The sequence below is a fragment of the Oncorhynchus keta genome, chromosome 29, assembly GCF_023373465.1.
Source record: "Oncorhynchus keta strain PuntledgeMale-10-30-2019 chromosome 29, Oket_V2, whole genome shotgun sequence".
NCBI lineage: Eukaryota > Metazoa > Chordata > Actinopteri > Salmoniformes > Salmonidae > Oncorhynchus > Oncorhynchus keta.
The window spans coordinates 11,828,839-11,844,346 of NC_068449.1; the positions used below are offsets into that span (position 1 = coordinate 11,828,839).

The 15,508-nt window shown below is 42.2% G+C and overlaps 1 protein-coding gene across 1 annotated transcript in view; it reads left to right on the plus strand.

Moving 5' to 3' along the window:
• Nucleotides 1–15,508, plus strand: part of LOC127913592 (arf-GAP with SH3 domain, ANK repeat and PH domain-containing protein 2-like) — a 107,956-nt gene that overhangs the window by 17,573 nt on the left and 74,875 nt on the right. Inside the window, 1 exon segment of the mRNA XM_052485926.1 lies at nt 7,912–7,984. Within this exon segment, the coding sequence (XP_052341886.1) occupies nt 7,912–7,984 (73 nt within the window).

The following is a 15,508-nucleotide window of genomic DNA, read 5'->3' on the forward strand; positions in this document are numbered from 1 at the left end:
ATATGCAATCATCAAGGAATGTCTTTTATTCTAAGGAACTAATCTAATCCTGGCATTTTGATTGCCCTTCGTCTCAGGGAGGGAAAGCACAAGTTCCCAGATTGTCAACATATATTTTTCTCGTGTCCCTTATTCACTGAAACATCTGCTCTTTTTACTCATTTACTGCCCAATTCCTACTCCCCTGGCCTTACGATGGCCTTGGAAACAGTGGACATAAAATACGTCTCTGTGTGTTTTGACAGAGGCTATTTTTTGTTACAAAACAAAACTAGTCTCTAGCCAATGTGATGATAGCGTAGCCTAAAAATACAAATCTATTTTAGGAAAACTACTTAAAACATTACACTGTTGTTATTCCAAGACTTCCACCCTCATTCGTTTCACATACAGTAGAAGGAGAAAGGGAGTTTAAAATCTACTCCAAACCCACAAAGAGACTGTAAAAAGCTAATAAAAAGCTAATGAAATAGGAATGACCCTCTCCAGCTAATTTTTCTCCATGTTTTTGTTTGGGAGACCGTGGATAATGTAGCTGGTTTTGGGAGACCGTGGATAATGTAGATGGTTTTGGGAGACCGTGGATAATGTAGATGGTTTTGGGAGACCGTGGATAATGTAGACGGTTTTGGGAGACGGTTTTGGGAGACTGTGGATAATGTAGATGGTTTTGGGAGACTGTGGATAATGTAGACGGTTTTGGGAGACCGTGGATAATGTAGACGGTTTTGGGAGACCGTGGATAATGTAGATGGTTTTGGGAGACCGTGGATAATGTAGATGGTTTTGGGAGACCGTGGATAATGTAGATGGTTTTGGGAGACCGTGGATAATGTAGATGGTTTTGGGAGACCGTGGATAATGTAGATGGTTTTGGGAGACTGTGGATAATGTAGACGGTTTTGGGAGACCGTGGATAATGTAGACGGTTTTGGGAGACTGTGGATAATGTAGACGGTTTTGGGAGACCGTGGATAATGTAGATGGTTTTGGGAGACCGTGAATAATCTAGTGCAAGTGCTTTAGGTATTAGGACTCGCCTACTCAGCTCATATCTAAGCCAGGCCCAGACAGCAGATGTGGGGTCTGTGTTGGTCAGCCATTCTGGGGTTAATGGCTGTCTGGCAGGAATGGGCGTTTTTCTCCAGTCATGACACTGACAGCCAGGGGGAAGTGGGATGGTAGTGGAGCCAGAGAGGTTGTTAGTGTGGTCTGGAGGAAAGAGGATTCCTATATGGTCATGGATTGAATTGTAAAGCCTTAAAATAATGTCTTTGCTCGTCGTTTTCGTATTATTTCATAGCCAATTAGATCGTACAAGGATTTTTTATAGGTGTTCAAGAAGTGTTAGTGTAATCGCAAGGTAATAAATCCACTAGTAAGAACCCAATTTTGTCCATTGGCAAAACATTTTTACGACAGCTAATATTGCTAGTTATGCTAATAACTGGTGAATTAATTCAGAAATCTGTTATTGCCATCTATTTTTTATAATAGATACATTTCTGCTCAACTCAAAATACTTCTCTCTGTGAAGTTACATGGCAACATCTAGATGTTGTAGCCCACCCTATTTGTCATCTGACTCCGGGCCGGCTGTTTCCTGATGATAATGCATTTTAAATTTAGAGGGAATCTATCTAAATTGACAAGGAGCTTTGAAACCTTAGCCCTCTCTGTGTCCTGGGAAGTATAATGCGACTCAATCGTTCGGTCATGACCCTGCGTGCTCAGGTTGGAGAGAGCCAGATGGAGCCTGATGTCATGCATTAAGACTCATTATTTCATTCGATCTTCTCAACTGAAGCAAGGGCATTGTCAGAACCAGCAAGGGAATTCAAATCCCCAAGAAATACTTTGTTTATCCTCTGTGAAACATTCTGAGTTTGCGTGAATGTGTTATCTTGGAACAGATTCGAAGGCCCAGCAGTGTCCTATCATGCTACAGTACAGTGGCCAGTGGTGAAAATCCCTTCTTGTTCTCTGCTCATTGGGTTAAAAGCCTCTACTTTTAGAAACTTCTGCTTCAAACAGCAGAACATACAAAAGAAGGGACCCTTTCTTGGTGAACTCTGATTTGTCATTGGGTGGAATTACGAATGCCTCAGTGAGGAAAGACTGCCTCAGTGAGGAAAGACTGCCTCAGTGAGGAAAGACTGCCTCAGTGAGGAAAGACTGCCTCGGTGAGGAGAGGAGAGACTGCCTCGGTGAGGAGAGGAGAGACTGCCTCGGTGAGGAGAGGAGAGACTGCCTCGGTGAGGAGAGGAGAGACTGCCTCGGTGAGGAGAGACTGCCTCGGTGAGGAAAGAGTGTGAGAGTTATTGAGGGCTGTGTTGTGTTCAGCTGCACTTGGATTATGTCTCCGTCTGTCCCTGTGCACATGCCCAATTTCCTGACAGAGCACTTTCTCTCCAGATTGAAAGTGTCTGCTGAGGTGTGATGCTGCTTGATGGGCCATGTGTGTTTTGTGAATGTGAAGGCATTTTCAATGGTTGATCAAAGCATTGCTGTCGATATAAATGCTCATACTGGAGCTTTGGCCGGGGTAGGCCGTCATTGTAAATAAGAATTTGTTCTTAACTGACTTGCCTAGCTAAATAAATAAATTGGCCAGTGAGATTGATTTGAAGATGGAGTAATTTAGCAAGTATGCTACATGTTGTTCATGACCGATTTAGCATTAATTTTATGTGGTTGTCAACAGATCATCTTTGACGCTCCAGCTTCAAATGATTCTACAAAATTGATGTGTTACAAAATGTGTCAGATGTGTTGTGAGCAATTATCAAGATCCTAACAAACTGGCTAATTCTCCAGCTCCTGCTAGGCTGAGTAAACGGCCTGATTTTTTTTTGTTTCTTTAAAGTCTTCAAACATGTCTTGATCATGCTTTTCGTGAAAGCTTTCAGTGAGCTTCAAACAGCGTTCTGATGTGCAGTTTAAAACACAAACGGTGTATCAATATCACACTTGTCTCCTAGCTTTGTGGATGAACTAGGTAGGTATGATCTTCTTAGTGTTTCTCAGTACATCCCTGTAGGTGCGAGAGAGCCTTTATCTCAAACATATTGTTGACTTGGCTGCCTTCAGTGAAAACACGTCTGGCGAAAGCCAGAAGCGGTATGTTCTCCAACGTTCTAAATCATCCGTCCATTTGGTTTGTGCCTATCCAGAAAGCTGCCAACCATCTTGCCAGAGAGGACAGCTACTCTTAGTAGTCTGCTGAATCTGAACCCATCACACCACTGTGACTTAGTCGGCACATTTCTACCTCGGCTGCCAGACCTCGCAAGTTGTTGTAGGGGCTTGTATAATTTATCTCTCCTATGGGGCCTCCCTTGCTGTGTTGATTGCCTACCTCTGCCAGCCATGTCTATGGCTTCAATCAAACAACACTTTGATATTGCAGCTATAGGGCAAAGCTAAGACTCCACTGACTGACTGCTGCGGAAACTCTGTGTGTTCAGACTGCCTAATTGACATAGGTAATAAAACCCTGGATCTGGGTAACATAGAGCTACAGATAGATTTATATCTGTGTCCTGGGTTACTCTGTCACTGCTTAGTGGAATCATCCTCAAGTAGAGAGGAAACTAAAAATCAATGGAGATCCATTCTGGATATTACACGTCCCACAGTTGCTGCATACTTCGGGAGGGATGATGTCAGCAGAAATGCATTTAGGACAGGGCTCTTCAACCCTGGTCCTGGAGAGGAACCGTTCTGTAGTTTTTTTTGCTCCAACCCTAATCTAGAACACCTAGACTGGGGTTGGACTGAACCTGCAGGACGGTAGCTGTCCAGGAACAGGGTTGGAGAACCCTGGTTTAGGGCATTATCACTATACCAATGTTTCCCAAACTCGGTCCACGGGGCCCCAAGGGGTGCATATTTGGGTTTTTGCCCTTACACTACACAGCTGATTCAAATAATCAACTAATCATCAAGCTTTCATCTTGATTTTTTATTTATTTTTATTTTACCTTTAGTTAACTAGGCAAGTCAGTTAAGAACAAATTCTTATTTTCAATGATGGCCTAGGAACAGTGGGTTAACTGCCTGTTCAGGGGCAGAACGACACATTTGTACCTTGTCAGCTCGGGGGTTTGAACGTGCAACCTTCCGGTTGATGATTAGTTGATTATTTGAATCAGCTGTGTAGTGCTAGGTCAAAAACCAAAATGTGCACCAATTGGGGTCCCGAGGACCGAGTTTGGAAAGCCCTGCACCCTCACAAAATATCTACTTACATAAGCAGATATTCAGACCAAGGATAGAAGGAGAGTGTTTGAGCTAAAGGTGATATTGGATGGAGAAAAACATTTCACAACTCTGCATCTCAGGTTCCACTTTTAAAGGGGATTCACCTATATTGTGACCTGTATTCTGTTTCATAGCTTGCTTTGAACAATACCTCCAGTGTGGTTTAAAACCAGAGTTTCATTATGTGTGGGTTCTGGACTTTGTTTTGGTCTATGAATCCAGATGGTCTCTGGAGCTAATAATATTGTGTTTTATGCAAGTCATATTTTACACTAGACTGGCTAATGACATTTTTTACAGTAGAATGGTCAATGGGAGACTCTTGGGACCAAATTGTTCAAACAAAGCTGCATCTTAAGAAGGGTGGTTAGGATAACTCCATCTATATCCATGGTCTTTGGATGTTTGTTTGACAACTGCAATTGCGAGCAATGGACATTAGACCAGTGGACATTAGACCAGTGGACATTAGACCAGTGGACATTAGACCAGTGGACATTAGACCAGTGGACATTAGACCAGTGGACATTAGACCAGTGGAAATCTGTCCTTTGGTCTGATGAGTCCAAATGTGAGATTTTTGGTTCCAACTGCCGTATCTTTGTGAGACACAGAGTAGGTGAATGGATGATCTCTGCAAATATGGTTCCCACCATGAAGCATAGAGGTGTGATGGTGTGGGGTGCTTTGCTGTTGACACTGTCAGTGATTTATTTAGAATTCAAGGCACACTTAACCAGCATGGCTACCACAGCATTCTGCAGCGATACGCCATCCCATCTGGTTTGCGCTTAGTGGGACTATCATTTGTTTTTCAACAGGACAATGACCCAAAAACACCTCCAGCCTGTGTAAGGGCTAATTGACCAAGAAGGGGAGTGATTGAGTGCAGCATCAGATGACCTGGCCTCCACAATCACCCAACCTCAACCTAATTGAGATGGTTTGGGATGAGTTGGACCGCGGAGTGAAGGAAAGGCAGCCAACAAGTGCTCAGCATATGTGGGGACTACTTCAAGACTGTTGGAAAAGCATTCCAGGTGAAGCTGGTTGAGAGAATGCCAAGAGTGTGCAAAGCTGTCATCAAGGTTAAGGTTGGCTACTTCGAAGGAACCTCAAATATAAAACATATTTTGATTTGTGTAACACTTTTTTGGTTACTACATGATTCATTATGTGTAATTACATAGTTTTGATGTCTTCACTATTATTCTACAATGTAGAACATCGTAAAAAATGTAAAAAAATAAACTTGAATGAGTAGATGTGTCCAAACTTTTGACTGGTACTGTAGGTGGCCTTTCTTGTGTCAGTAAGAGGCCCCCGCTGATAAATGTGAATAAACACATCGTCAGCTTTTGCCCACTCCATGAAATACAAAACCAGCAAAAACGGAGCACAGAGCACTTCTCGGGCATGAGTACTGGGAGATACTGAATGACATTCTGGATATAAAACATCACAGAGCCTTTTTTAACACAACACTGATTCAGGCCTAGTTATTCTCTCTCATGGCTAGCAGTGTAGTGCGAGGAATACTGTTTATGTTTGTCTGTGGAAACTGAACGTAGCTTCTTTGCCTGGGTTATTTTGCAGTCTTAGTAGATTCAGACAGAGGCAAAGGTGATGATCTGTTGAATGCCGTGAGATTGGGAACAAGGGCAGAGTGGCGCCGGGTGGACCTACTTAATGAAGCACAAAACCAAATCCCCGGTGACCCTCTAATCATCGGTCGGTTTCTTAGTACAGTGGTGCATTGTCTCAGCTGGAGTCAGACATCGTGTGTATGTGTAATGTAAGTGCATTCGTGTGTGAGGCAATTAGCTTGTGTGTTAGCTTTGTGAGTTGATTTCTGTGCATGCTTTCTAGTGCTGAGCGATTAGTGCTTTTTTGGTTTCAGTTCGATTTATACAGAATAATAATCATGATTTCTGTTTCGATTGGATTTTTTTTCAACATGAAATGCACTATGCATTATGTGGGTTGAGTGCTATAACAACACAGAATAAAACAATGAATAAAAGTCCCATGATGGAAGTGACTGTCCATGACTGCTTGTCACTTATTCACCATCACTTATTCACAGTAATTTACTGTAATAAAATATATAAAATTAGATTTATTTGATTACTTTATTTCATGAATGGAATAATAGCAGGCGTGAAAGAAACAGACTGGGCAAGTACAGTAGCCGCACAATGGATTATGGTCATTGTAGTTAATTATCACGTTTTCTTCAGTAAATTGTGTAGAACATTGGCCTGTTGGAAACTACAACTCCCTAATACATATCAGATCATGCCTGAATTGTTTCATCTCTAGAGACTCTGTGCATTGAGCTCACAGAAGAAGAAAAAAACCGAAGTGGAATTCAAGTAGTTGAACCTAAGTCAATCAATCGGTAGTTTAAAAAAAGAAAAATTACCAACATTTTGGTTAATCGCTCAGCACTAGTGTGTGTGTGTGTGTGTGTGTGTGTGTGCATACAGTACATCTTATAGTATCTAGTATCTCTACTTGCACATTCATCTTCTGCACATCTATCACTCCAGTGTTTAATTGCTAAATTGTAATTACTTCTCCACTACGGCCTGTTTATTGCCTATTTATTGACACTGTATATATATTCTTTAAAAAAAATTGTGTTATTGACTGTATGTTTGTTTATTCTATGTGTAACTATGTGTTGTTGTTTGTGTCGCACTGCTTTGCTTTATCTTTGCCAGGTCGTAGTTGTAAATGAGAACTTGTTCTCAACTAGCCTACCTGGTTAAATAAAGGTGAAATAAAATAAATAGAAATTATAGAATAGGCTTCTTATTGGTGTCTTATTGGAGACAGCATCAGCCTGACCTACCTCCATAGCTGAACTGGTCCTCGATCTGAACAGGCCTCCTGTGGTCTGTATGGATTCCTCCTGGATTCCTCCTGCACTCCTCTCTCTCTTTCCTTCCCTCTCCCCTTTTCCACGAGACTGGAGATCAGTTTCTATCTATTTATAGTATCGTCTTGAATAATAAATCATCTGCAGACAGACAGGAGGCTGTGCCTTGCCTCGTCTCACACACAAACAGATGCAAGTCACACACACCTGCTACCAAAAGTCAAACTGATATGCACTCCCAAACACACACACACACCTGTGGGGCGGCAGTTAGCATAGCTGTTAAGAGCGTTGGGCCAGTAACCGAAAGGTTGTTGGTTCGGATCCCTGAGCCGGTAAAAAATCTGCCCTTGAGCAAGGCAGTTAACCTCCAACAACATCTGCTCCCTGGGTGCTTAGATTCAGAGGGGTTCGGTTAAATGGGAAGACACATTTTGGTTGAATCCATTCAGTTGTGCAACTGAGTAGGTATCCCCTTTCCCTGTGTCCACATTGGCCTTTGGCAAGAGGACCGCTATGAATGCCAGAGATAAGAGAAACCCTCCATCCTTTAATCACTTAATCAGGAAGCAAAAGTACCTCAGAGCTCACAACATTACTGCCATCCAATATTACCCTTGGAAGTAATTCAAGCACGGCAAAATCAATGCTACAGTTTGTGTGCCATATGGATTCGATTGTGATTTTGAACTGACAAGAACTGGACTTCCTTCCTCCCCTTTTTACTCTTCCCTCTTTCTCTCTCTCTCCTTTCCTCCCTCCAGGCGCTGGATGTGGACCGCAGTGTGCTGTACAAGATGAAGAAGTCAGTCAAGGCCATCTACACCTCAGGTCTGGGTGAGTGAGAGGTTTATGCTCATTTACAGTTAAAACACCATACCTCTCTCTATGGGCTGGAGGTTGACGAGGGTTAGCGGTTAATGCTACCTTTGGTTAAAGCTGTCAGGGTCTGAGTGACCGAAAGGTTCATCTAATGAAAGGTCAGGGTTCAGAGCCACCTGTGACGATCATTTTAGAAAGTCAAAAAGCTAGTGCATTCGGAAAGTATTCAGACTCTTAACTTTTTACACATTTTGTTACATTACAGCCTAATTCTAAAATGTATTTAATAGGGTTTTTCCCCCTAATCAATCTATACAATACCCCCACAATGACAATGCAAAAATGTTTTTTTAGAAATGTTTGCAAATGTATCAACAACAAAAAACTGTCACATTTACATAAGTATTAGGACCCTTAACTCAGTACTTTGTTGAAGCACCTTTGGCAGACATTACAGCCTCGAGTCTTCTTGGGTATGACACTACAAGCTTGGCACACCTGTATTTGGGGAGTTTCTCCAATTCTTCTCTGCAGATCGTTTCAAGCTCTGTCAGGTTGGATGGGGAGCGTTGCTGCACTGCCATTTTCAGGTCTCTCCAGAGATGTTCGTTCGGATTCAAGTCCGGGCTCTGGCTGGGCCACTCAAGGACATTCAGAGACTTGTTCCGAAGCCACTCATGCGTTGTCTTTGTTGTGTGCTTAGGGTCGTTGTCATGTTGGAAGGCAAACCTCCGCCTCAGTCTTTCATCAAGGCTCTCTATACTTTGCTTCATTCATCTTTGCCTCGATCCTGACTAGTCTCCCTGTCCCTGCCGCTGAAAAACATCCCCACAGCATGACGCTGCCACCACCATGCTTCACCGTAGGGATGGTGCCAGGTTTCTTCCAGACGTAACACTTGGCATTCAGGCCAAAGAGTTCAATCTTGGTTTCATCAGACCAGAGAATCTTGTTTCTTGTGGTCTGAGAGACTTTAGGTGCCTTTTGGCAAACTCCAAGCTGGCTGTCATGTGGTTTTTACTGAGTGGCTTCCAACTAGCCACTCTACCATAAAGGCCTGATTGATGGAGTGTTGCAGAGATGGTTGTCCTTTTGGAAGGTTCTCCCATCTCCACAGAGGAACTCTGGAGCTTTGTCAGTGACCATCGGGTTCTTGGTCACCTACCTGACCAAGGTCCTTCTCCCCCGATTGCTCAGTTTGGCTGGGCGGCCAGCTCTAGGAAGAGTCTTGATGGTTACAAACTTTTTCCATTTAAGAATGATGGAGGCCACTGTGTTCTTTGGGACCTTCAATGCTGCAGACATTTTTTGGTACCCTTCCCCAGATCTGTGCCTGGACACAATCCTGTCTCGGAGCTCTTCGGACAATTCCTTCGACCTCGTGTCTTGGTTTTTGCTCTGACATGCACTGTCAACTGTGGGACCTTATATAGACAGGTGTGTGGACAGGATTTGGAAAGGCAATCAATTGAATTTAGCACACGTGGACTGCAATCAAGTTGTAGAAACATCTCAAGGATGATCAATGGAAACAGGATGCACCTTAGCTTAATTTTGAGTCTCGTAGGAAAGGGTCTGAATATTTTACATTTGCAAAAATGTCAAAACCTGTCCATTGATGAGGGAAAAAATATATATTTATTCAATTTTAGAATAAGGCTGTAACCTGACAAAATGTGGAAAAGGTCAAAGTTCAACGGGTCTGAATACTTCCCGAATGTAGCCATATCTAGGAAAACCAAAGTTCCAAAGGCTGGGCCTAATATATTGTATATGAGTGAATACTGTGGAAATTGAGAAAGTTGAGGTGATCAAACTGCTTGGAGTAACCCTGGGTTGTGAACTTTCATGGTCAAACATGTTGATACAACAGTAGCTAAGATGGGGAGAAGTCTGTCCATAATAAAGCTCTCCCTTTTTAACAACACTATCAACAAGGCAGGTCCTACAGGCCCTGGTTTTGTTGCACCTGGACTTCTGTTCAGTAGTGTGGTCAGGTGCCACAAAGAGGGACTTAGGAAAATTACAATTGGCTCAGAACAGGGCAGCACAGAGCGAGAGAGAGACAGAGAGCTAACATTAATAATATGCATGTAAATCTCTTATGGCTCTCTTAAGTGGTGGAGAGATTGTGTTCATCACTACTTGTTTTTGTAATGCACCGAGCTGTCTATTTAAACTACTAGCACACAGCTCGGACACCCATGCATACCCCACAAGACATGCTACCAGAGGTCTCTTCTCTGTCCCCAAATCCAGAACAGACTATGAGAGGCGCACAGTACTACATAGAGCCATGACTACATGGAAGTCTATTCCACATCAGGTAATTGATGCAAGCAGTAGAATCAGATTTAGAAAATAGATAGAAATACACCTTATGGAACAGCGGGGACTGTGAAGCAACACAGACATAGGCACAGACACATGCTTGTTACTTTTATTTCTTATTTATATATTTTTAAACTGCGTTGTTGGTTAGGGGCTTGTAAGTAAGCATTTCACTAAGGTCTACACCTGTTGTATTCGGCACACGTGACTAATAACATTTAATTTGATGCATACACACACGTGATAACATATGCACTATACACACACGTGATAACATACGCACTATACACACACGTACACATGGATTGTGTTGTAGATATGTGGTAGTGGAGTAGGGGCCTGTAGAATCAGATTCAGAAACAGATAGAAATACAGCTTATAGAACAGCAGGGACTGGGAAGAGACACACACACACACACATACACACACACACAGGTAAAGACACACACAGGTACAGACACACGCTAGCACACACACTCTACACACAATCATTGTAATATTGTTATATGGTGGGGTTATGCATTTTGTATTGGAGATATGTAGTGGTGTAATCGTTTTGTATTGGAGACATGTAGTGGTGTAATCATTTTGTATTGGAGATATGTAGTGGTGTAATCATTTTGTATTGGAGATATGTAGTGGTGTAATCATTTTGTATTGGAGATATGTAGTGGTGTAATCATTTTGTATTGGAGATATGTAGTGGTGTAATCATTTTGTATTGGAGATATGTAGTGGTGTAATCATTTTGTATTGGAGATATGTAGTGGTGTAATCATTTTGTATTGGAGATATGTAGTGGTGTAATCATTTTGTATTGGAGATATGTAGTGGTGTAATCATTTTGTATTGGAGATATGTACTGGTGTAATCATTTTGTATTGGAGATATGTACTGGTGTAATCATTTTGTATTGGAGATATGTAGTGGTGTAATCATTTTGTATTGGAGATATGTAGTGGTGTAATCATTTTGTATTGGAGATATGTAGTGGTGTAATCATTTTGTATTGGAGATATGTACTGGTGTAATCATTTTGTATTGGAGATATGTAGTGGTGTAATCATTTTGTATTGGAGATATGTAGTGGTGTAATCATTTTGTATTGGAGATATGTACTGGTGTAATCATTTTGTATTGGAGATATGTACTGGTGTAATCATTTTGTATTGGAGATATGTACTGGTGTAATCATTTTGTATTGGAGATATGTACTGGTGTAATCATTTTGTATTGGAGATATGTAGTGGTGTAATCATTTTGTATTGGAGATATGTAGTGGTGTAATCATTTTGTATTGGAGATATGTACTGGTGTAATCATTTTGTATTGGAGATATGTACTGGTGTAATCATTTTGTACTGTTTTATATTTTGTTCTATCCACAAGTTTCCTGGGGAGGTTACTGGGGAAATGATTATGGGCACTGAGTTTGGCCTGGCGGTGTTTTTGGTTTTAGAAGCTGGGATAAGCAATAATCACATATTCACTTGCTAGATGTTGAAATGTTACGGAGCCGGTGACAACAGGAACTGTTCGTGGTTGTACATACAACCAGACACAAAAAAATGAAAGATGAGCAGACTGTCTGCTGTACCCTGGGATTCCACTACTAGAATTCAACACTCTTGTGTCTTGCTTTCAAGGTTTTGCCCCCACATCATCAGCAATGACGGCTGTAGACCAAATTCTGTTGACACTTAGACAGAACTTTGTTATAGCTGATTTAGCAAGACGCTTCAAAAGGTCTTCCGGTCAGGTCAGTAAAACGCTGAATTCTGGATAGATGTCATTGCTGAGCACACCAAGGATCTCATTCCATGGCTGCCTCGTGAGATGATAAAGGCTACTATGCCACCAGTTTTTCAGAATCATTTTTCTTGTTATTGATTGCACAGAAAGTGTTTTGCAGAAGGCTAAATATCTGGAGAAAGAACTGAACCTTACAGTCACTGCTATGCCAGTAATACTGTAAAATATCTAGTAGCAACTGCTCCATCAGGAATGGTTATGTTAATTTCTGAGGCTTATGGTGGGAAATGTAGCGATAGGTTCATAACACAGAACTCAGTGTTTCTCGACCATTTGCGTGCTGGAGATAAGGTGATGGGGGGCCGTGGCTTCACAATTAGGGACTTGCTAGAGGAACGGAATGTACACTTGGTCTTATCAGCATTTACACGCCAGCAATGCCAGTTGACAAATGAGCAGGTCACTTGCACACAATGCATTGCTAATGTCCGTATCCATGTGGAACAAGCAATAAGGCATCCAAAGGTGTACAAGATTCTCTCACAAACTATGCCTATTAGTTTGGTCCCGAAAATTGACAACATACTTAACATCTGTGCAGCTCTTGTAAATCTGAGAGGAGAGCTTATTTCTATCAAATAGACACAATGTCTAACAACATGCACTGCTTGTTTATGTATTCCAAAAATGTACATCACTTTATTCCTATTAATGAACTGCAAAACATTGTCAGCATTTGTAACATTCTTTTATATTCCAACTGTTAGCTGTATTTGTTTTAAATCATTGTTTTGTCAGCTCACACAACTGCCTGTACCAACATGCCTATTTAACTGGTTCTGTCCTATGAAAAATAAACTGGTGAGAGATCATTACACTGTGTTTGAGTAGGTATATCTCTTAATGAATTGATTATCTAATATATCAGTATCTTATGTATTATTTAATATATATGTATTTATTAAAACAGTACTTCATGAAGTAAGTGCACGCTCAAACTAATTGAATTGTGTTTGCCCAGCATATTCAATCTTCTGCTCACCCCCATTTACTTAAAGAGCTCCAGGTACTTTGGGCAGAGATGTATCTTTTTTTCAGCCATATCATCAGCCAACCTAGGTAGCTTGTGTAAAAACAGTAGAACTTCTGCAGCTGTTGCACATGTGCATCTGTGTAGTCTTTATCAAATGGAATGTCCACTTCTATGTGCTCGCTTGGTGTCCAGACGACCAGCTTGCAGCTCTGTAGGCCCAGGCACATCATAGTCACTTGTGTCTGAAAGAAGGAATAAGAAAATACATTGCCACAAACTTCTGATTAGTATGAGTTTACAGTACAATGTTCAATACTTGTAATAATAATCTATTTTCTTGAAAACATTTTTACCCATCTGAAGGTAGTATCCATCTTTTCCATTGGGGTGAATTAGGTACTGTCCATCATCCAAGCTTTTGATGTCACCATTTGGCTGACTCAGAAATTCTGTCAGAGACGTGGAACTCTTGAAGGGGCACTTAATCTCAAGGAGCTGTGTTGCATCAAGGATCCCATCTGGGCTGGCTCCCAACCAAGGATGGTCAGGGTGCACCATCAGGCCTCTGTTCTGCACAACATGCCCTCTGCTCTCCAAGAGTGTGATGACATTGACTTCATTTTCTTTGCCATGCTTTGTTGCTGTATTCAAATCAAATCCAATTTTATTGGTCACATACACATGGTTAGCAGATGTTAATGCAAGTGTAGCGAAATGGTTGTGCTTCTAGTTCCGGCCGTGCAGTAATATCTAACAAGTAATCTAACAATTTCACAACAACTACCTTAGGGAGAGGAATGATTAAGAATATGTACATATAAATATATGGATGAGCGATGGCCGAACGGCATAGGCAAGATGCAGTAGATGGTATAGAGTACAGTGTATACATATGAGATGAGTAATGTAGGATATGTAAACATGATATAAAGTGGCATTGTTTAAGTGACTAGGGATACATTTATTACATCCAATTATTAAAGTGGCTAGAAATTGAGTCTGTATGTTGGCAGATGCCACTCAATGTTAGTGATAGCTGTTTAACAGTCTGATGGCCTTGACATAGAAGCTGTTTTTCAGTCTCTTGGTCCTCACTTTGATGCACTTGTACTGACCTCACCTTCTGGATGATACCGGGGTGAACAGGCAGTGGCTCGGGTGGTTGTTGTCCTTGATGATCGTTTTGGCCTTCCTGTGACATCGGGTGCTGTAGGTGTCCTGGAGGGCAGGTAGTTTGCCCCTGGTGATGCATTGTGCAGACCTCACTACCCTCTGGAGAGCCTTACGGTTGTGGGCGGCGCAGTTGCCGTACCAGGCAAAGGTGATACAGCCTGACAGGATGCTCTCGATTGTGCATCTGTAAAAGTTTGAGTGTTTTTGGTGACAAGCCAAATTTCTTCAGCCTCCAGAGTTTGAAGAGGCGCTGTTGTGCCTTCTTCACTATGTCTGTGTGGGTGGACCAATTCAGTTTGCCCGTGATGTGGACCCAGAGGAACTTAACTTTCCACCTTCTCCACTACTGTCACGTATGTGGATAGGGGGGTGCTCCCTCTGTTCTTTGCTGAAGTCCACGATCATCTCCTTTGTTTTGTTGACGTTGAGTGTGAGGTAATTTTCCTGACACCACACTCCGAGGACCCTCACCTCCTCCCTGTAGGCCGTCTCGTCGTTGTTGGTAATCAAGCCTACCACTGTAGTGTCGTCTGCAAACTTGATGATGAGTTGGAGGCGTGCATGGCCACGTAGTCGTGGGTGAACAGGGAGTACAGGAGAGGGCTGAGAACACACCCTTGTGGGGCCCAAGTGTTGAGGATCAGCGGGGTGGAGATGTTGTTTCCTACCCTCACCACCTGGGGGCGGCTCGTCAGGAAGTCCAGGACCCAGTTGCACAGGGAGGGGTTGAGACCCAGGGTCTTGAGATTAATGACGTGTTTGGAGGGTACTATGGTGTTAAATGCTGAGCTGTAATCAATGAACAGCATTCTTACATAGGTATTCCTCTTGTCCAGATGGGTTAGGGCAGTGTGATTGCGTCGTCTGTGGACCTATTTGGGCGGTAAGCAAATTGGAGTGGGTCTAGGGTGTCCGGTAGGGTGGAGGTGATATGATCCTTGACTAGTCTCTCAAAGCACTTCATGATGATGGTTGCCAGTGAAGGTTGGGTACAAATGCTCATTTACACAGTTTTGGGGTCTGTGGTATTTCGTTTGTGGACTCATTTCGCTGTGCTGGCTGTTAGATGCAGCTTCCTAGCATCATGCCGTATGTCACGTCCTGACCATAGAAAGCCTGTATTTTCTACAGTAGAGTAGGTCAGGGCGTGACTAGGGGTGTTTAGTCTAGTTTATTATTTCTATATGGGGTTCTAGGTTTATTTTTCTATGTTGGTGTTTGTGTATGTATCTCTAATTGGGGATCATACT